The sequence below is a fragment of the Hyperoodon ampullatus genome (genome assembly GCF_949752795.1).
Source record: "Hyperoodon ampullatus genome assembly, chromosome: 3".
Taxonomy (NCBI): Eukaryota; Metazoa; Chordata; class Mammalia; order Artiodactyla; family Ziphiidae; genus Hyperoodon; species Hyperoodon ampullatus.
This window is the reverse complement of record NC_136916.1, coordinates 83,629,758-83,653,190: the sequence shown is the minus strand read 5'-3', so window position 1 is coordinate 83,653,190 and position 23,433 is coordinate 83,629,758. Positions and strand designations below refer to the sequence as shown.

The following is a 23,433-nucleotide window of genomic DNA, read 5'->3' as shown; positions in this document are numbered from 1 at the left end:
CTGAAAGCGTTTCCTCTAAGATCAGGAACAAGACAAAGGTGTCCACTCTTACCTCTATTATTCAAGATAGTTTTGGAAGATCTAGCCACAGCACTCAGAGAAGAAAAAGGAATAAAAGGAATACAAATTGGAAAAGAAGAAGTAAAACTGTCACTGTTTGCAGATGACATGATACTATCCATAGAGAATCCTAAGGATGCTACCAGAAAACTACTAGAACTAATCAGTGAATCTGGTAAAATAGCAGGATACAAAATTAATGCACAGAAATATCCTGCATTCCTATATACAAATGATGAAAAATCTGTAAGAGAAATTAAGGAAACACTCCCATTTACCATTGCAACAAAAAGAATAAAATACCTTGGAATAAACCTACCTAGGAAGACAAAAGACCTCTATGCAGAAAACTATAAGACACTGATGAAAAATTAAAAATGATACCAACAGGTGGAGAGATATACCATGTTCTTGGACTGGAGGAATAAATATTGGGAAAATGACTGTATTACCCAAAGCAATCTACAGATTCAATGCAATCCCTATCAAACTACCAATGGCATTTTTCACAGAACTAGAACCAAAAAATCCACAATTTGTATGGAAACACAAAAGACCCCGAATAGCCAAAGCAATCTTGAGAAAAAAAAAAATGGAGCTGGAGGAATCAGGCTCCCTGACTTCAGACTATACTACAAAGCTACAGTTATCAAGACAATATGGTACTGGCACAAAAACAGAAATATAGATCAATGGAACAAGATAGAAAGCCCAGAGATAAACCCATGCACCTATGGCCAGCTAATCTATGACAAAAGAGGCAAGGATATACAATGGAGAAAAGACAGTCTCCTCAATAAGTGGTGCTGGTAAAACTGGACAGCTACATGTAAAAGAATGGAATTAGAACACTCTCTAACACCATAAACAAAAATAAACTCAAAATGGATTAGATACCTAAATGTAACACCAGACACTATAAAACTGTTAGAGGAAAACATAGGAAGAAGATTCTCTGACATAAATCACAGAAAGATATTTTTTGATCCACCTCATAGCGTAATGGAAATAAAAACAAAAATAAACAAATGAGACCTAATGAAACTTCAAAGCTTTTGCACAGCAAAGGAAAACATAAAAAAGACAAAAAGGCAACCCTCAGAATGGGAGAAAATATTTGCAAATGAATCAATGGACAAAGGAATAATCTCCAAAATATATAAACAGCTCATGCAGCTCAATATTAAAACAACAAAAACCTCATCCAAAAATGGGCAGAAGACCTTAATAGACATTTCTCCAAAGAAGACATACTGATGGCCAAGAAGCACATGAAAAGCTGCTCAACATCACTAATTATTAGAGAAATGCAAATCAAAACTACAATGAGGTATCACCTCACACCTGTTAGAATGGGCATCATCAGAAAATCTACAAACAACAAATGCTGGAGAGGGTGTGGAGAAAAGGGAACCCTCTTGCACTGTTGGTGGCAATGTAAATTTATACAGTCACTATGGAGAACAGTATGGAGGTTCCTTAAAAAACTAAAACCAGAGATACCATATGACCCAGCAATCCTGCATATACCCAGAGAACACCATAATTCAAAAAGACACATTCACCACAATGTTCATTGCAGCACTATTCACAATAGCCAGGTCATGGAAGCAACCTAAATGCCCATAGACAGACGAATGGATAAAGAAGATGTGGTACATATATACAAATGGAATATTACTCAGCCATAAAAAGGAGCAAAATTGGGTCATTTGTAGAGACATGTGTGTATATAGAAACTGTCATACAGACTGAAATAATTCAGGAAGAGAAAAACAAATATCGTATATTAACACATTTATGTGGAACCGAGAAAAATGGTACAGATGAACCGGTTTGCAGGGCACAAACAGAGACACAGATGTAGAGAACAAACGTATGGACACCAAGGGGGAAAAGTGGCTGGGGGTGTGGGATGAATTAGGAGACTGGGATTGACATATATTCACTAATATGTTTTAAATAGATAACTAATAAGAACCTGCTGTATAATAAATAAAATTCAAATATTAAAAAACAATAAAACAGAAAGAAAAAGTTATTCCCTTGCCTTAGATGTATTTATATGAATGAATTATTTCTATACTTACATCTATAAATACAAAAAAGGGAATAAAACCTACCTTGAACCAACAAAAGAAAAAAAGGAAAAAAAAAAACAAAAACAGAACCCACCAGTCATACAGAGGAAAACCCTATCAGGGCACTTGCTCCAGTGGTAAACAATTCTGAAGTTGGTCAGAGGTGGGGAATTGTCTCCCATGCAGCCAGCAGCCTGCCTGCAAGGAGTGTCCTCATTGCAAAGCTGGGGGACGGTGCCGAGGCGTCTGTGAGTAAACGTGAGCTCAGCCCCAGACCAGGTGCTGCTGAACTGTTCCCACCCTTCCCAGGTAAAACACCTGAATGTGTACAAGGACTTGAAATCCTAGAGGAAGGGCCGTGGAGCCACACCAGCGACAGCACGGAGGCCAACTTGGTGCCTGCAGGTCAGCCAGGATGGTCCTAGCCCCGGGCATTCTTCTCGAAGCTTTCCATTTCCCTGCCTGAGGTACCCATCCTGTCCCGGCCCCCACTGTTTTTTTCCTTCCTCACCTCTGCCCGGGGAGAAATTCCAGCGGCAGGTATGGGTGGCACATCCTCTTGTTTAGCAGGTGGCAGCCCGGCAACTCCCGCAGAAAGCCCAGCAGAGCCCCACTCACACCGGGCCACCCACAAAGCCGTGGCCCCTCACTCCCTCCCACCAGCACAGCCCCGAGACTGATGACGGGGCAGAGAATATGGCGTCAGGCACAGCTGCAGGGGCTCTTGCTGACTGGAGCGGTGTTTATATTGACCTCAACCCAGGCACACCTGGGGAGGGCTGGCCGGCTGGGTCAGGCTGCCCAGGTCAGCCAATCCTCGCCCCTCAGGGGCTCACAGTTGCAGAAAATGGGCCTTGCTGCACCGGCCAGGTCCAAGGAACAGGTGCAGGGTCCTGAGGGTCAGGATAGACAAGGGGCTGCAGCTCTGGCTTGTTTTCTAATCATTTGATCTGGCCCATGAGTGGGAGACAACTTCAAGAAGACGCTCTCCTAATGAGTGGAACCCAGGAGTCAGGGAGAGGAGAGGTGGTGGGTAGAGATAGAGGCCTGGTGCCCCGGCTGCAGTGGAAGCCTCAGGAAGACCAGGCAGAGGGAGGCCGCACAGAGTGAAGCCCAGGGTCACAGACCTGTCAGAGGTGCTGTTTGTTAGTTCAAGTCCTGCTCTGAGGTGCTCTGGGTCAGCTCTAACTGACAGGTGAGCTGGGGGTGCTCTGCAGGGAGGGCTATGTGCACAGTTCCTGTGTGCCCAGCCCTGCCGGGGTACCTGCCCAGGGGGGCTCCATATACAGGGAAGGGCCTGACCACGAGGGCCCCGTGGGATGCTGGGTACCTGCCCAGGGGAGCTACGTATCCTGGGGGGGGCCTGACCACGAGAGCCCCGTGGGCTGCTGGGGACCTGGTAAAGGACGTCAGGACACTCAGTGAATCCACCGAGGATATACATCCAGTAGTTCCTAATTCCGACACCCTGCTGGTCATTCTACCATCCACCAGGACATGGTATTCTGTATTAGACTTCAATGATGCCTTCTTCTGTATCCCATTAGTCCCAGAGTCACAAGAAATTTTGGCTTGTGAGTGGCAGGACTCAACATACAACAAAAACAATAGTGCTGGGCCGTCCTGCCCCAAGGGTTCAAAACCTCCCACACCATCTTTGGGGAAATGTTAGCTAAAGACCTAACAGTTCTACCTCTGGAGAAGGGAACCCTCCTTCAATATGCAGATGACATTCTGACTGCCAGCCCTACTAAGGAGGTCTCTGAACTACCTAGCCAATAAAGGATAGTAGGTGTCCAACAAAAAGCCTCAAATATCACAGACTAATGTGACCTGCCTGGGCTTCATTCTCACAGAAGGTCGGAGAAGCCCAGCCCAGGAAAGGGAAGAAGCCATGTGCAGCCTTACCCCTTCTAAAACTAGAAGACAGCTTAGGGGTTCCTGGGGAGGCCGGGGTTTGCTGCATCTGGATCCCTAACTACAGTCTAATAGCTGGGCCTCTATATGAAACACTGAAAGGAAAAGATGATGATCCTTTTGAATAGAATCCAGAAGCATCCTTTCAAGAATGGAAAGAGCAGTCAATTCAGATCCTTGCCCTGGACCTCCTTAATTTAGCTAAACCCTTTGACCTTTACATTCCCGGTCGAAGGTGAATCGCCCTTGGAGTATGAGCGCAAAAACTGGGACCACTTGAAATGGAACAACGCAAGAATGCCCTTCAGGTAGGAGAAACTACGGTCACAAAGGGCTTGGCCAGCCGCGCCATCCGGCCAGGATACTGGGGGTATCTAAAAACCTGGAAATCAGCAGCCCACAAGGCCAGCTCCCTCCTAAGGGAGAAGGACCCCACGTGGTGATCCTAACCACCCACCATGCCCTGAAGTTGCAGGGATCGCTCCGTAGGCACACAGACCTTGAGAGTGGAGGCCCTCCAACTCCAACCTCCAGTGAGACAATCGGGGGCAACAGGCACCCCATGATGACTCGTGTGACTATCACTTGACCTGGAGCTTCTCTCAGAAAACAGCAAGAGTGTGCCCCAAAATGCAGACTACTGCTTGAAGGACTTACTGCACCCAGAGCGGAGCTAATAAGCTTGGTGGGGGAACCGTAAATAACGGTGTCACCATAGAAAAGCCTACAGACACTGTGGTGATGGAGGCCATTGAGACCGGCTGGACTCCTGGCTACTTTGAAAGGCCGTTGACTCAGTGGCCGTCATGGTCCTGGATCACCACTGACCCTGGACTCTCTGGGAGTTGAGCAGGCAGGTCTCTGACACCTGGTGCTGTTTGTACGTTAATTCAGTGGCCTAATTGAAGAAAGCACAGACTACTGGTCAGAGCATCTAGGCTGGCAGAAACCGTCAGCCTAAGGTGGCCAAACAACTGTGGGGCGGGGTAAAACCGCCTCCACCCCAGCGTCTCTGCGCATCTCTTTCGTGGACCCTTAAAGGTCATTAGAATCTATAACACTTCCAATGCTGGTGCTCAGGCGGACGAGCAGTGAGGCAGGAGGCCTGGGGACAATCAACCTCACCTGGAGGATGCTGGGGAGAAGTTCTGCCCCTCCCCCCCCCGTGTATGAGGACTCCCAAATCAGCACGAAGCATTTACAGAAGAGGGGTCTGCACCCTCAGTGCCCCAAGAATGAGGAACGGGACAAAAGGCAGAGGAGGCGTTTGTCACCAGCAAAGCCCATGAAAAATTCCTGGGAGATAAAAATAGAATCTGGGAAATAAAGTCTAACCTTTTTTTCCTTTGTGCTTTGTCTAATTTCACTTGCTCCTAGGTTTCCAAATGCAGAGGTCCCACACCCGGCACTTCAGACCCGATTTCCAAGTGCAAAATGGCTGGGCACATACCTTAGCTCGCGGGGCCCCCGTGCAGACTCCGAGACATAGAGCCTGAGCTCCAGCCAACCCGGCCCTCGAGAGCTCCGCCCCCTCCCTCCCGCTGATGCTGATGGGATCCCTACACAGCAGCCTGGCCCACAGCCCGCGGGGGAGCGCACGCTCTCACCTCTCCATTCTCTGATCAAAATATAAAGTGTTCCTTTGCTTCTGAACCGAACTCAGTCTCCTTCTTTTGGCTCCAGTGACCCTGAGCAGGGGGACCCTTGTTGGGGCCCACTCGAGAGGATCGGTAACAGAAATTGAGAACACTGTAACTTCAGTGAACAGACGTGTGAGCCAAACTGTAATTAACATAGAGCAGTGTATACGACTCAGGTAAAATAAGATGTTTCTAACACTTCCATTTAATATTTCCATCAATTTATTATAAGCAAGTTCAGTGAAGGGGTTTGTCTTATTTGTCAGGTCAACATTAGAGAAATGACGTGATTTCTTTCCAACGATGTACGTCTAATAATCTTGGCTGAAGCTTCAATCTTGTTTTGAATGCTTTTCAATTGAAAATGATACCACTCCTTCGGCTCCCCCATTTCTGAGAAGTATAAAATCTTATAACGTATTATTACCAAAGGGGAAACGCGGGAGGAGGGAAAAATTAAGAGTTTAGGATTAACACATACACACTGCTATGTATAAAATAGATCATCAACAAGGAACTTCTGTATAACACAGGGAACAACATTCACTATTTTGTAATAACCTATAAGGGGAAATAATCGGAAAAACAATAGATATTTTTATCGACATCATCTATCAACGACAGTTAAAATGTAACGTAAAGGAGGCCGATGGTGAGCGCTTCTGACCCTGAAGATTTCAGTCATCTAAAGCTCGGACTCTGCCTACTGCCCAAGGCCCTTAATGAACATACATGTACACGTAGCTTAAAAATTTCCCAGTTTGGGGTTCGGGGAGATACTGATTTGGAAAAATCCCTGGTGTTCTCCTTACATGCACGGGACCCTTCCTACAGCTAAAATATGCCTCCGACACCCAGAAGATGGTACACCGTTTGATCGGGAAGAGCTTGGAAAAGGCATCTCATCTCCTCATCTCCGGGTGCACGGGTTCACCCCTGCAGCATCTTTCCTAACAAGCTCCCGACTTGCAGATTCAGCACCTTTAGCCTCCTGTTTCGTTCAGTTAGCAACTTGTCCGGAGGATGAACGGAAAGAGGGGGAACCAATGAAAGACCAGCTCTAGGTGTTTGGACAGGCATATGTCACTCTAATTTCCCATCAGGGAGAAGAATTAACCAAAGGCTCAGCCTGCCGCCCCAGAAACAGAACAGGGCCTGAAGCAATCCTGCGGTTTTGCGGCCAGCTCACAAAAATCGAGGTGAAAAATGGAGCTCAGGAGCAATGCAACTCACAAACCTGCAGGGTTATAAATGATAACGATCTTCCAAAAATATATTGAGGTAAAGCAATGAAAAGGATTTGAAAGCAAGGCAGAATTTCAGGAAATAGTTTTCAAGACGTAGATTGGAGTCGCCTTTAAAGCACATGAAAAGCGGCAGAACTTCGCCAATGATGCAGTTGGCCAAAAAGGGCGTATGCGTTTTTCCTGAATATATTTACGAAAAAACACAGACCCTCTTTTTGGCCAACCAAACAAGCATGAAATGCCATCAGCACTACAAAAAAGTCTCACTTCACACTGGTCAAAAGGGTCATCCGAAAAAAGTGTAAAAACCAGAGAGGCAGGACAGGCCACGGAGAACAGGGAGCCTTGTTACACTGATGGGAGGGTTGTAAATTGCCAACAGCCACCCTGGAGAAGTGTATGGTGTTTCCTAGAACATCTAAAAAACAGAGCTACAGAGCATAGGGCACTTCCACTCAAGGGCGTATATCTTGGGAAAACTAAAAATCAAACAAGACACAGCCACCCCAATGTTTAGGGCTGCTCTGTTTACAAGAACCTCGACTTCGGTACACCTTAAATATCCCAGGAAAGAGAAAAATGGATAAAGAAGTTGTGCTACTTATGTACAATGGAATACCACTCAGCCATGAAGTCAATATCATAAGGCCAGTAGCAACATAATGAGTGGATTCTAAGTGAAATAAGTCACACAGAAAATGAGACTTATCATAAGATATCACTTATAGAGGGAATGTAAACATGGCTACACATGAATTACATTCATGAATTACAAAACAGAACAGAGTCACACATTTAGAAAACACACTTATGCCTGCTTAAGGGGAAAGGTGAGGTGGGGTGATGCATAAAACCAGAGTTTGAAATTAGTACAGATACCATTCCATAAACCAAATATGTAATAGACAAGACCTACTCCTTGCTCAATGAACTGGACTCAACACCCCCTATTCACCGAAGAGGAATATATCTGGCTAGTGAGAATCTTAAAACCTATGTATTGATATGTGTCCATAAGTGAATCAAGAGTGGGCAGAGCAGCATAAACACAGCAGTGAAAATCAGCTCAACCCCATTATAAAAATAAACTTCAAAAACAAGACACAACGAAAGCGAAAGAGAGAGAAATTCTTACAAAATTCGTTCAGGGGCTGTGATGCAACCTGGATTGACCACAGCTACACCCACAGCTGGATGAGACATAAGGCTGGACACTTGGGGCTGAGAGGATTGGTGAGTTTGGGTGAGCAAATGCAGACCCTTTAAAGCAATACTGCATGCTACCCATCCCATGTGTCTCAACTCTCCAGGTTTAAGGGAATCTTCCAACAGCTAAAACATGCATGGGAAACCCAGAGGATGGTACAGCGTGTGATCGGGAAAGGTTTCTAAAACGCACCTCATTTTTCCTCTCCTGGTGCTCGGGTTCACCATTCCAGCCGCTTTACTAACAGTGTCCCCACATGGAGACTCGCCGCCTTTAACCTCCTGTTTCGCACAGTTTGCAATTTGTGCTGAGGATGAACGGGAAGAGGGAGAACCAACGAGAGACTAGCTGGAGGTGTTTGGACGGGCACATGTCACTCTAATTTTCTATCAGAAAGAAGAATTAACCAAAGGCACAGCCTGCCGCCCCGGAACCAGAATAGGGCCTGAAGCAATCCTGCGGTTTTGCGGCCAGCTCACAAAAAAGCGAGTTGAAAAATGGAGCTCAGGGGCACTGCAATTCACAAACCTGCAGAGTTATAAAGGACAACTACCATCCCAAAATATATTGAGGGAAGGCAACGAAGAGCATTTGAAAGCAAGGCAGAATTGCAGGAAACAGATTTCACGAGGTAGATTGGAGTCGCCTTTAAAGCACATGAAAAGCGGCAGAACTTCGACAATTGCACTTGGTCAAAAAGGGCGTATGCGATTTTACCTGAGTATATTCAGGAAAAAATGTATACGCCCTTTTTGGCCAACCAAGAAAGCGGGCAATGCAAATCAGCACTACGAAGAAGACTCAGTTCCCACCAGTCAAAAGTGTCGTCCTAAAAAATTGTAAGAATCAGAAATGCAGGACAGGCCATGGAGAACAGGGAGCCTTGTTACGCTGATGGGCGGGATGTAAATCGCCAACAGCCACTCTGGAGAAGTGTATGGTATTTCCTAGAACATCTAATAAACACAGCTACAGAGCATAGGGTACTTCCACTCATAGGCGTATATCTTGTGAAAACTAAAAATCAACAAGACACAGACACCCCAAAGTTTAGGGCTGCTCTGCTTACAAGAACCTCGACTTCGGTACACCTTAAATATCCCAGGAAAGAGAAAAATGGATAATGCATTGTGGTACTTATGTACAATGGAATATCACTCAGCCATTAACTCAATGTCATAAGGCTAGTAGCAGCAGAATGAGTGGATTTAGGTATGATGACTCTAAGTGAAATAAGTCACACAGAAAAAGAAACATCACAAAATATCACTTATAGAGGGAATAAAAAATCGCTACACATGAACTGAATTACAAAACAGAACAGAGTCACACATTTAGAAAACACACTTATGCCTGCTTAAGGGGAAAGGTGAGGTGGGGTGATGCATAAAACCAGAGTTGGAAATAAGCACAGATACCGTTCCATAAACCAAATATGTAATAGTGAAGACCTACTCATTGCTCAGTGAACTGGACTCAACACACCCTATTCACCACAGAAGAATATATCTTACTAGTCAGAATCTTAAAAAGTATTTATTGATACCTGTCTGTCAGTGAATCAAGTGGGTGTAAAGCGGCATAAACACAGCAGTGGAAATCAGCTAAACCCCATTTTAAAATAAATATATTCAGGAAAAACGCATATGCCCTTTTTGGCCATCCAAACAAGCGCGAAATGCAAATCAGCACTGCAAAGAAGTCTCACTTCGCATTTGTCAAAGGGGCCGTCCTGGAAAAGTGTAAAACCAGAAAGGCAGCACGGGTCATTGAGAAAAGGGAGCCTTTTTACGCTGATGTGGGGAATGTATATAGTCAACGGCCACTCTGGAGAAGTGTATGGTGTTTCCTGAAACATCTAAAAAACAGAGCTTCAGAGCATACGGCACTTCCACTCTTGGGCGTGTATCTTGGGAAAACCAAAAATCGACAGCACACAGGCATCTCTACTTTTATTGCTGCTCTGTTTAGAAATGCTTCGACTTGGGTACAGCTTACATGTCCTTGGAAGGAAAAATGCATAAAAAAGATGTGGTACTTATGTACAATGGAATATTCCTGAGCAAATAAATCAATGAAATAAGGCCAGTTGCAGCAACTCGTGGAGACCGAGGTACGATCATTCTAAGTGACATAAGTCAGACATAAAAAGAGACTTATCATAAGGTATCACTTATAGATAGTATCTAAAAATGGCTACACATGAACTCAACTACAAAACAGAAACAGTCACACATTTAGAAAACACACTTATGGCTGCTAAAGAGAAACGTGGGGTGGGGTGATGCATAAACCAGGTGGTTGGAATTAGCATAGATATGGTTCCATAAACAAAATAGGTAATCGACAGGACCTACTGTATAGCTCAAAGAGCTGGACTCAGCACACTGTTGTCACTGAAAAAGGATATATAAGACTGGTAACAATCTGTAAAAGAATTTATTGATGTCTCTCTTTAAGTGAATCAAGTGGATAGATGTAGAGCAGGAAGAAACACAGTACTGAAAATCAGCTATACCCCCTTATAAAATTAAATAACAAGAACAAAAAAAAAAGACAGTGAGACAGAGAGAGAAATCATTACAAAATTTGTTCAAGGGCTGTGATGCAACCTGGAATGAACACATCTAGACACACAGCTGTATGGGACCTAAGGCTCTACACTCGTGGGTCTGAGAGGCTTGGTGAGGATGGGACAGCAAATGCAGCACTTTTAGAGTACTACTGCCTGGCCCCCATTCCATGGGTCCCATATCTCCAGGTGCAGGGGACCCTTCCTACAGCTAAAACATGAATGGGACATCCAGAGGACGGTACACCGTCTGTTCGGGAAGAGTTTAGAAAAGTCACCTCATCTCCACTTCTCCTGGTATTCGGGTTCCCCAGCTCCTTTCCTTAGAGTCTCCCCACTTTGGGAAGGCAGCACACTCAACAGCCGGTTTTGCACAGCTTGGAATTTTCCGTGTGAAGAAGGGGAATGGGGGGATGGAATGAGGCACAAGCCCTAGATGTTTGGACAGGCATATGCCACTCTAGTTTCCTAATCTGGAAGAAGAATTTCCCTATCCTTCAGGTGCCCCAGGAACCAGAATGGGTCTGTAGAAATCCTGCCCCTTTGTGGCTGCTTCCCTAAACAAATTGAAAACTGGTGCTCAGGGGCACTGCAATTCACAAACATGCAGGGTTGTAACTGACACCTCTAATGGAATCATTTCTTGAGCCAAGTATTCGGAAAGGCCTTATAAGCAAGGCAGAATTGCAGGAAAGGGATTTCAAGAGGAAGTTTGCACTCACCATTAAAGCACATGCAAAGCTGCTGAACATCGCCAATGATGCAGTTTGCCAAAAAGGCCGTATGCGTTATTCCTTAATACATTCAGGAGCAACGCTTACTCCATTTTTGGCCAACAAAACAGGCGGGCAATGTAAATTAATACTACAAAGAGGTATCACTCCGCACCAGCTCCAGTCAGAATGGCCAAGCTCACAAAGTGTAAAACCTGAAATGTAGGACAGGGCGTGGAGAAAAGGGAACCCTGACAAGCTGATGGTGGGAATGTAAATTTCTAACAGCCACTCTGGAGAAGTGGGTGGTGATTTCTTAAAAATCTAAAAAACAGAGCTTCAGAGCATATGGCGCTTCCACTCCTGGGCCTGTATCTTGGAAAAAACCTAAATTGACAGGACCCAGGCACTCCAAAATTTATGCAGCCCTGTTTACAAGAGCCTCTACTTGGAAGCTACCTAAACGTCCTTGGACGGAAGACTGGATAAAGAAATTACGGTACATATGTACAATGGGATATTACTCAGCCATGAAATGAATGAAATAAGGCCATTTGCAGCCACTCGGAAGGACCTAGATTCATTCATACTAAGTGTCATAAATCAGACAATGATAAATATCATATGATATTACTTATCGGTGGAATCTAACAATTGATACAAAGGTACTATCTTACAACACAGAAACAGAGTCCCAGACGTAGAACACAAACTTATGGTTACCAAACTGGAAAGGTGTGTTGGAGGCATAAATCATGAGGTTGGAGTTAGTATATACATATTTACAGAGAGAAGACTTGTAATCAACATGGACCTGCTGTAGAGCACTTGGAACTCTTCTCAACACCCTTTAGTAACCTCAATGGGGAAATAATTCTAAAACGGATATATAGTCATCTCTGTATAAATGAATCATGTTGGTGTATATCAAAAATGAACACAACATGGTAAATCAACTATACTCTATTACAAATTTAAAATGAAATTCCTTTAGTCACTCCGGACACGACTAAATGTGCTAGTGTCACATCCCTGGACACAGACCCAATTTGGTCCCAAGGCTGGACTGCTGTGGGCCTGAGGACCTCGGCAGGATATGCCAGCTAGTTCGCCCCCCTTGAACATGTAGTACCTGGTCCCCTCCGCAAGGGGCCACAACCTCCAGATCTAAGTGTGCCCTCATACTACTAAGCCAACCCTCTGACACCCAAAGGACGGTGGACTCTCTGGGCTGGATGACATTTGAAAAATCACCTGGTCTCAATATATCCTCGTGTTTGGGTTCCGACCTCCCGACTCCTTCGTTAGGGTCATCCCACTCCACAAGACAGCACCCTCAACAGGTGATTTTGCAGGGGTTTATACTTGTTCGGGGGATGAAGAGTAAGGGGGAAGAAGGAATGGGACAGAAGCCCTTACACGTTTGGTCAGGCACATTCCACTCTAATTTAAAACCCAGGAACAGGACTTTCCCTACATCTAAGGTTGTATCAGTAACCAGAGAGGGACAGTAGAGATCCTGCCGCCTTCTGTTTCCCATAACAACAATTCTAAAACTGGACCTTATAGGCACTTCATATTCACAATGCCTGGGGAGCTGTAAATGACAACAGCCCTCAAAAAATGTCTTGGTGGGGCTTCCCTGGTGGTGCAATGGTTCAGAGTCCACCTGCCAATGAAGGGGACAAGGGTTCGTGCCCCAGTCCAGGAAGATCCCACATGCTGCGGAGCGGCTAGGCCCGTGAGTCATTGCTGCTGAGCCTGCACGTCCAGAGCCTGCATGTCCAGAGAGGCCACAACAGTGAGAGGCCCGCGTACCACAAAAAAAAAAAAAAAAATGTCTTGGGGTAGGCCATCGAAATAGACTTCAAAACAAGGCAACCTTTCACTAACCCTTTTTCAAGGGGTAAATTTTACTCACACTGTTCAAAAAAAAAAGCACATATCAAGATGCTCACCATTGCTTTATGTTAGACAAATGCAAATTAGATGTACAAAGAAGTATCACCTGGAACCACTCAGAATAGCCATCCTCACAATGTCTAGAAACAAGAAATGCTTCAGAGGGTGTGGAAAAAAGAGAAACCTACTACTTATTATTATTTTTTTTAATCTGCGTTGGGTCTTCGTTGCTGCGTGCGGCTTTTCTATAGTTGCAGCAAGCGGGAGCTACTCATCGTTGTGGTACGCAGCCTACTGTTTGCGGTGGCTTCTCTTGTTGTGGAGTACAGGCTCTAGGCACACAGGCTTCAGTAGTTATGGCACGTGAGCTCAGTAGTTGTGGCTCGTGGGCTCTAGAGTGCTGACTCAGTAGTTGTGGTGCACGGGCTTAGTTGCTCTGCGGTGTGTGGGATCTTCCTGGGCCACGGCTCGAACCTGTGTCCGCTGCACTGGCAGGTGGATTCTTAACCCCTGCGCCACCAATACTACACTACTGGTGGGAATGCCAATTGGTAACAGCCACTATGGAGCACAGAATGGTGTTTACCAGAGTAAGGGGAGGCAGGAGGGATAAACTGGAAATTGGGATTGACATATACATACCACTATATATAAAAGAGATAACAAATAACGGTCTACTGTATAGCACAGGGAACTCTATTCAAAACTCTGTAATGACCTGTATGGGAAAGGAATCCAAAAAGGATTGGATATATGTACAACTGCTTCCCTCTGTTGTGCAGCAGAAAGTAACACAACATTGTAAATCAACTATGCTCCAAAAAAATTGAAATTGAAATGAAATCAAAGAAAATAAAATAAAATAGTGCTACCAGATGATCCAGCAAGTTCACTCCTGTACGCATATCTGGAGGAAAGCATAAATCGAAAAGACACATCTTCCCCAATGTTCACTGCAACACTCTTTACAATAGCTAAGACATGGAAGCAACCAAAATGTCCATCAACATATGAATATAGGTAAAGAATATGTGATACATATATATATATATATATGTTATGGAATATGACTCAGCCATAAAATAGAAGAAAATAATGCCATTGCAGTAACATGGATGGACCTAGAGATGATTGTACTAAGTGAAGCAAGTCAGACACAGTAAGACAAATAATGTATGATATCACTTCTAGGTGTAACCTAAAAACTAATACAAATGAACTAACTTACAAAACAAAGGCAGACTCACAGACTTGGAAAACAAACTTATGGTTACCAAAGGGGAAAGGTGGGGGGTAGGGATAAATCAGAAACTTGGGATAAACGTACGAATACTACTCTATATAACATAGATAAGCAACAAGGACCTCCTGTATAGCACAGGGAACTCTACTCAATATTCTGGGAGTACCTTTATCAGAAAAGAAACTGAAAAAGAATGAATATACGCATATGTGTAACTGAATCACTTGCTGTGCAGCTGAAATGAACACAACATTGTAAATCAACTATACTCCAATAAAATTTAAATTACAAAATAAAGAAAATCACCTATATTTCAAAAGAAAAAAAGAATTCCCATGTATTTTTATGGCTTGATAGCTTACTTTTTTAGTGCTCAATATTATCCCATTCCCAGAATATATTAATACTATATCATTTCATTCACCTATTGGAGGACACCTTAGTTTCATTCACGTTTTGGCAATATTGAATTAGATGCTATAAATATCCATATGCAGGTTTTCATCTGGAAGTATGTTTTAAACTACTTTCAGTAAATATCCATGAGAACACTTGCCGGATTGTACAGTAATGGAATGTTCAATATTATAGCAAGTGTCAATCAGACTACCAAAGTAGCTGTATTATTTTTCATTTCCACCAATAACAAATGACATTTTCTATTGTTCCAGATCCCCTACAGAATTTGTTCTTGTCATTGTTCACACTTTAGCCATTCTAAGTGTTACACAGTGGTATGTAATTGTATTTTTAATTTGCTTTTTCATGGCAGCATGTAATCTGGATTATTCTTCTGTATATTATATGCATAGTGTCTATTTTCTTTGGTGAGCTGTCCATAAAGTATATTGGTCCACATTTTATTTAGGCTGCTTTCATTTTTTTCTACCCAATCTGTATTTGTTTTATTTATTTTCGTGCCTTATTGCATTAGCAAGGACTTGGAGTAAAATATGGAAAAGGAGTCATGAAAAGGGACAACTTTGATTTTACCTGAACTTAGTGGAAAAGCTTCATGTTTTTGACCATTAATCATGATGTAAGATAAAAGTTTCCTGTAGATCTTTGTTATCAACTTGAGAAAGCTCCAGTCTATTTCTTTAACTGAGAGTTTTTATGAAGAACGGGTGTTAGATTTTTTCAAAGGTCTTCTGAATCTATTGATATGCTAATGATTGTCTTTAGGGTGTTGATATGATGGATATACTTCTTTGATTTTAGAATGTTGAACCAGCCTTGCATACCTGGGATTATTCCCTCTCATTCATGACATAAAATTCTCTCAAAATATTGTTGGATTCGATTTGCTAATATTTTGTTGAGGATTTTTGCATTGATGTTCCTGAGAGATATTGGTCAGTTTTCTTTACTATTCATATGTTCCTCTAAGTTTGGATGTTGTGGATTTAGTGTCAGACATTCATTTGGGGAGATTCTCAGTCATTTTTAAAAAATATTTTCTGTTCTTTGTTCTCTTTCTTCTCCTCCTGCTATACCCATTATGTATAGGTCACAGCATTTTCATTGTTCCACAATTATTGATTACTCTGTTCTGTTGATTTCTTTCCTGCCCATTTTCTCTTTCCTTTTGAGATTTAAAGGTTTCTCTTGATATGTCTTCTAGCTCACAGATATTTCTCCTCAGCCAGCTCTCTGACTGCTAAAACAAAATACGAGACACTTGGCATTTTATAAACAACAGAATATTTTTGTTTTCTCATAATTGCTGAGGCTGAAAAGTTCAAGAACCAGTTACCAGGGGCTTCCCTGGTGGTGCAGTGGTTAAGAATCTGCCTACCAATAAACGGGACATGGCTTCGAGTGCTGGTCCGGGAAGATCGCACATGCCATGGAACAACTAAGCCCGTGTACCACAAATACGGAGCCTGTGCTCTAGAGCCCACAGGCCACAAATACTGAGCCTGTGTGCCACAACTACTAAAACCCACACACCTAGAGCCCATGCTCCACAACAAGAGAAGCCACCCAATGAGAAGAACGCACACCACAACAAAGACCCAATGCAGCCAAAAAATTAATTAATTAATTAATTGATTTTAAAAAGAAGAACAAGCTGCCAGCTGACTTAGTGTCTGGTCAGGGACCAATTTCTGGTTCATAATGTGGGTGTTTTTGCTCGGCAATGAAATCATGTAATGGGCATAAGATCTTCTGTGTGCTACATTTATTAGGTCACTTATCCCATGTTTGAGGTCTCTGGCCACATGACCTAATCACCTCCCAAAAGCCCCATCTCCTAATACCACAACATGGGAGCTAGGCTTCAAAATTTTAAAATTAGAGGAACAAAATGTTTACACCATAACAGGGACCACAGAGTTACCTGATTTTTCCTTTCATGTTAAAGGTTTGCACATTTATATTTATTATATAATCCTAAAATCCTTGTTGTTTTTTTTAAGATTCTTTTCCCATATACGCCAGTACAGACCATTGAGTAGAGTTCCCTGTGCTATGAAGCAGGTCCTTATCAATACTTACCTATTTTATATATACTAGTGTGTATATGTCAGTCCCAATCTACCAATTTATCCCTTCCCCACTTATCCCCTGGTAACAATAAGTTTGTTTTCTATATCCATGACTCTATTTCTGTTGTGTAAATAAGTTCATTTGTACCTTTTTTTTCCTTTTTAGATTCCTCATATACGCAATATCCTATGATACCTGTCTTACTGTGTCTGACTTGCTTCACTCAGTATAACAATCTCTAGGTCCATCCATGTTGCTACAAAACTCTGAACTGTTAATGATAACTCTCAATTTTTTCCAGTATCATCAGCAATTCTTTCTGACAGACATGTGATAACACTTTTTAAACACGGATATTGAGACCAAGGCTCCTGACCTGCAAACAAACAAAACATCATTCATATAGTGAAAACTGTGCACATCAAAGGATGAAAGCACTTGGTCTAAATCCCTTTGCACCCACTGCTGACAGAGGGCAGAGGAGGTTGACTCACTAACCTTCCTTACGTGCACTTCTTCCTAATGAGGTATTCCATCTAAAACTTATAAGAAGCGGGAATGCATCATGAAACACACCAATCTCTACTACAGATTCTGAAGCAGCAAAAAAAAAAAAAAACCAACAACAAAAACATGATGAATCCATCCAAAGGGTTCGTTCCACGTTGTTACAATAGTTTCCCTCTCACTGTGAACCCTTTTCAAACCCTATCACTTGAAACTATTTTTATTTTTTTCAACAAAAATAATGTTAATCTGGAGTCACACGCTCCAGTAATATTACACTATCCCTTGTGCAAGTATGTAGGGATTTGAGGAGCTATGGGAGGCTATCATGAAATGTTGCCTAGAGTGATTAGGACATTTCATTTAATGTTGGCTCTTCTCCCTAACATGTCTGCTGCCCTCCTCTTTTTGTAGCTACTAGCATTGAGAAAGTGACCAAGATAAGGCCCTTCTCTTTTACTGCCTATGAATGCAGCTGTGATTAACCCCACAGACCTTGGTGCTTCCAGAATCCCCTGAACCTACTGACCCTCCACGCATGGCATGACATAGATAAGGATGGTGACGTGCAGACTTGTATAGGGCCTGCTATAAAATTTTCGAGTCTTCCCTTCCTCATAATTCCAAAGAATAGATTTCTTTGGATTTCTGCTTAATGCTGCTGGAGTTGCTTCATAAGTTGAGGGAGGTATCAGGGCACACCAAAAGAGAGGGTAACTGCACAGAAAATACAAGCAGGTACATTTCTGTGTAGTTTCAAGCAGCTTATTTGCTATATCAACCATGGTGACATGTTGACCCTTCCTCTTTCTACTAGTAGTACGACAAACATAAAGGATATTTAGGCTGCTTGTTTTATCCCCACCTCTCACAATTGATCTGCATTCACATATAGGACAATGAAGGGCACTTTCTACCATCTTAACCAATATTTGAGAATTAGAAAATGTCCAGATTTTTCCGGAGATTATTTTCATATTCCCCAATCAGGCCTATGAAGGAATCTTACCTATTGTGTTTAATGAAGTCATATCTCTCACAGCATCCCATCATCAACAAAACTAGAAAGAAATTTGAAGGGTCTTAAATTTTACCATATTTGAAATTCCAATATTTTAGCCTGACACGTTTTTGGATTTTAGAAAAAAATATTTTAAATGAGACAAAAAATCATTTTTATGACACAAAAAGACAGCAAGAGTTTTGCATTTTTATCTGTTCCACTTGCACACAAAAGTCTCATGGGGTTATGAAAAGCAGTCCTGTTGGGTGCTGTGCATGGTGCAAGTATGGATTAAAGCTTAGGAATCTTAAGCTTCAGTCACCTGAAACTTTTAAATTAGGATGCAAGCAATCCTGTCCAACATTTGAACAGAGCAAGACACTGTCTTTATTTTGTCAGGTAATAAATTTGTCTTTTGCCCCAAGGAGAGAAACAACTGGCAACTTCCATCAATGTGTTGTACAAAAATCTTTGAACATACAGTGCAAGCAGAGGCTGATACAAGGTGTGAAAAAAAAAAATAAGAGACCCTTGTGGCATTTTCTCCTAACTTATTGCAATCTCCCATTTAAAATGTGGGAATAATCAATCTTCTGAGAAAAAGGCCCAAGGAAGGTGTTTGCTTCTGTGGAATAATGGGATTGCTAAAGATTTCAGGAGGCAAGACGAATTAGTGAGAATGACCATGAGAAATCAGAGAAAAGTCAGATCCATGGATGAACTGATGTTTACATCTGTGAATCAATGAGAAGTAGGAGCAAATGAAAAGAAAGCTGAATACAACATTTTCTGAATAAGTGTAACCTTTCAGCTGTCATAGAAAAATTAATACTCACTATGATACAACATATTTAGTTTAGAAATTTAAGTTAAATTTAAAGCTTAATAATTAGATTTATTGAAGAAATGAAAACATATTTGTGGTTTAGAATACATAATGTCTTCTGCTACAGACAAGAAGACTACATAAGTAAATAGAAATAAGACTAAATAAAGAGGAAAATAACAAATTAGATGTTATTAACATTAGAAACTGACACTCATCTAAAGAGAAGGAGAGACAGAAAGAGAGAAGAATTCATAGCAAGCATATATTAAACACTCCTAAATAAGAAGTCTTCAGATGTTAAAAAAAAAAGAAGTCTTCAATAAGAAGATAATGTAATAGCAAAAATGGAGAAAATATACCAAAAGATATTTCAAAAAAGAGAGTACAGAATGTTAAGTAAACATATCAAAAGATGTTTGGCTTCTTAGTGGTCAGTTAAGTGCAAAAAAGTGATACCTGGAATTATCACTCACCAACCAGAAAGTTCAAATGAAAATGACAGGTATTATCAAGTTTAACAAGAATGTGTATAATCCTTGAATCTCACTCACTGCTGCTGAGGATGAAAAATCATACAAAAATGTTTTGAAAATATTTATAAATATCTAAAAAGATAAACACATGAAAGCTATGACTCGAAAATCTTACTACTACATGTATACTGAACAATAATTTATATATACACCACCAAAGCTCAAGTTCTAGAATTTATATACCAGTGCTATTCTCAATAGACACAAACTGAAAATCACTCATATTGTAATACACATTGGAATAAATTAATTAATAGTTAAATATTTACACTATGGAATCCTATGCAACAGTGGCAATGCATGATCACAACAACAGGCAACCATATAGGCATATTCACAAGCAACATAAAATAGAAAAGCCCAATCCAAAAGTGAGTTTACTGTGCCATAACATTTATATAAAATACAAAATACAGGTAACTTGATCTTTTTGTTAGATACAAGAACAATACTAAACCTTAAGGGGAGTCACTAGAATGGGACCAGGGGGCATCTGAGTATCTGGCAATTTTCTGTGTCTTTATCTAGAAGCTACGTATAGAGTGAATTCAGATTCTGAATTTTCTGAAATTTGTCATTTCCCTAAAACCATGCATGTTTTCAGTTGTTTTTATACATAACAAAAAGTTAAAAAAGACAGACTAGGGAAGGTAATTATATTAGCACTTTAATATCCATGCTTTTCAAGGGGGAAGTGAAAGGTATTAAATACTTGACATTGTGATTACTTCTTAAAAGTAAGGTGAAAATTTGAGATTAATAAATAAGACATACTTCTTCATATATAATCCACAAAGAGGAGGGGTATAAAGGAGTATTATTATTTTTTATTTAATAGAGAATCGTTAAGATAGAAAATAATGAAAACAGACTAGGTTTAAAAAAGAGCACACTGGACTTCCCTGGTGGCACAGTGGGTAAGAATTTGCCTGCCAATGCAGGGGACGGTGGTTCATTCCCTTGTCTGGGAAGATCCTACATGCTGCAGAGCAACTAAGCCCGTGGGCCACAACTACTGAGCCTGCGCTCTAGAGACTGCAGGCAACAACTATTGAGCCTGCATGACACAACTACTGAAGCCCATGCACCTAGAGCCCATACTCCACAACAAGAGAAATCACCGCAAGGAGAAGGCCGTGCACCACAAAGATGACTAACCCCTGCTTGACACAACTAGAGTAACCCCGTGCAGCAACAAAGACCCAATGAACCAAAAATAAATAAAATTAAATCTTTTGACTTCTGAGATGACTCACTCACGTGGCTGTAGGTAAGAGGCCTCAGTTCCTTGCCACATGGATCTCTCCTTAGGGCTGCTTGAGGGTCCTCATGACATGGCAGCTGGCTTACCCCAGGATGAGTGATCTAGCAGAAACCAAAGCAGAAGCTGCAGTGACTTTTATAACTTTGGAAGCTGCATTTTGTCATTTCTGAAATTTCTTATTAGTTAAACAGTCAGCCCTTTTCAAGTGCAAGGAGCCACACAGGTACAATGAAGACTGGGAGATAATTAGGGGATAATTAGGGCCATCTTGGAGGCTGGCTACCAACGTGGCTGACTAGCCAAAGACTGAATTTTGTTTCCTTCACTTCTGGAGAGAAAATGGTCAGTGAATCTCATTGGTGGTCTCTGAGATGTACCAAAGCTACCTCTTGCTCTCACCCCCAGCCATGTGGCTGACAGGGTCTCGGTGCTCTGGCCGGGTGTCAGGCCTGTGCCTCTGAGTTGGGAGAGCTGAGTTCAGGACATTGGTCTACCAGAGACCTCTGGCACCTTGTAATATCAAACAGCAAAAGCTCTCCCAGAGATATCCATCTCAATGCTAAGACCCAGCTCCACTCAGAGACCAGCAAGATCCAATGCTGGACATCCCATGCAAAACAACTGGCAAGACAGGAATGCAGGCCCACCCATTAGCAGAGAGGCTGCCTAAAATCATAATAAGGCCACAGACACCCCTAAAACACACCACCAGATGGGGACCTGTCCAACAGAAAGACAACATTCAGACACACCCACCAGAACTCAGGCACCAGTCCCCTCCACCAGAAAGCCTACACAACCCAATGAACCAACTTTAGCCACTAGGGGCAGACATCAAAAACAACGGGAACTACGAATCTGCAGCCTGTGAAAAGGAGACCCCAAACACAGTCTCCAAGTCAAATGAGAAGACAGAGAAACACACAGCAGATGAAGGAGCAAGGAAAAAAAACACCAGACCAGAAAATGTAGAAGAAATAGGCAGTCTACCTGAAAAAGAATTCAGAGTAATGATAATAAAGATGATCCCAAATCTTGGAACTGGAATGGAGAATATACAAGAAAAGTTTAACAAGGACCTAGAAGAACTAAAGAGCAAACAAACAATGATGAACAACACAATAAATGGAATTAAAAATTCTCTAGAAGGAAATAATAGCAGAATAACTGAGGCAGAAGAATGGATACATGACCTGGAAGATAAAATAGTGGAAATAACTACCACAGACCAGAATAAAGAAAAAAGAATGAAAAGAATTGAGGACAATCTGAGACACCTCTGGGACAACATTAAACACACCAACATTCGAATATAGGGGTCCCAGAAGTAGAAGAGAAAAAGAAGGAGACTGAGAAAATATTTGAAGAGCTTAGAGTTGAAAACTTCCCTAATATGGGAAAGGAAATCATTAATCAAGGCCAGGAAGTGCAGAGAGTCCCATACAAGATAAACCCAAGGGTAAACATGCCAAAACATATATTAATCAAACTATCAAAAATTAAATACAAAGAAAAAATATTAAAAGCAGCAAGGGAAAAACAACAAATAACATACAAGGGAATCCCCATAGGTTAACTGGTGATCTTTCAGCAGAAACTGTGCAAGCCAGAAGGGACTGGCAGGAAATATTTAAAGTGATGAAAGGGGAAAAGCTACAACCAAGATTACTCGACCCAGCAAAGATCTCATTCAGATTTGACGGAGAAATTAAAACCTTTGCAGACAAGCAAAAGCTAAGAGAATTCAGCACCACCAAACCAGCTTTACAACAAATGCTAAAGGAACTTCTCTAGGCAGGAAACATAAGAGAAGGACCAGGCCTACAATAACAAACCCAAAACAATTAAGAAAATGGTAATAAGAACATACATATCAATAATTACCTTAAATGTAAATGGATTAAATGCTCCAACAAAAAGACATAGACTGGCTGAATGGATCCAAAAACATGACTGGTATATATGCCGTCTACAAGAGACCCACTTCAGACCTACACACACATACAGACTGAAAGTGAAGGGTTGGAATAAGATATTCCATGCAAATGGAAACCAAAAGAAAGCTAGAGTAGCAATTCTCATATCAGACAAAACAGACTTTAAAATAAAGACTATTACAGGAGACAAAAGAAGGACACTACATAATGATCAAGGGATCAGTCCAAGAAGAAGATATAACAATTGTACATATTTATGCACCCAACATAGGAGCACCTCAATAC

General features: G+C 41.8%; 1 protein-coding gene across 1 annotated transcript in view; it reads right to left on the bottom strand.

Annotated features, from left to right (window-relative positions):
• LOC307050999 (dmX-like protein 2) overlaps positions 1-23,433 on the bottom strand; it is a gene marked incomplete at its 3' end in the record, with an annotated part of 82,821 nt that overhangs the window by 53,402 nt on the left and 5,986 nt on the right. Inside the window, 1 exon segment of the mRNA XM_079701313.1 lies at positions 21,208-21,312. Within this exon segment, the coding sequence (XP_079557439.1) occupies positions 21,208-21,244 (37 nt within the window). The 5' untranslated portion in view covers positions 21,245-21,312.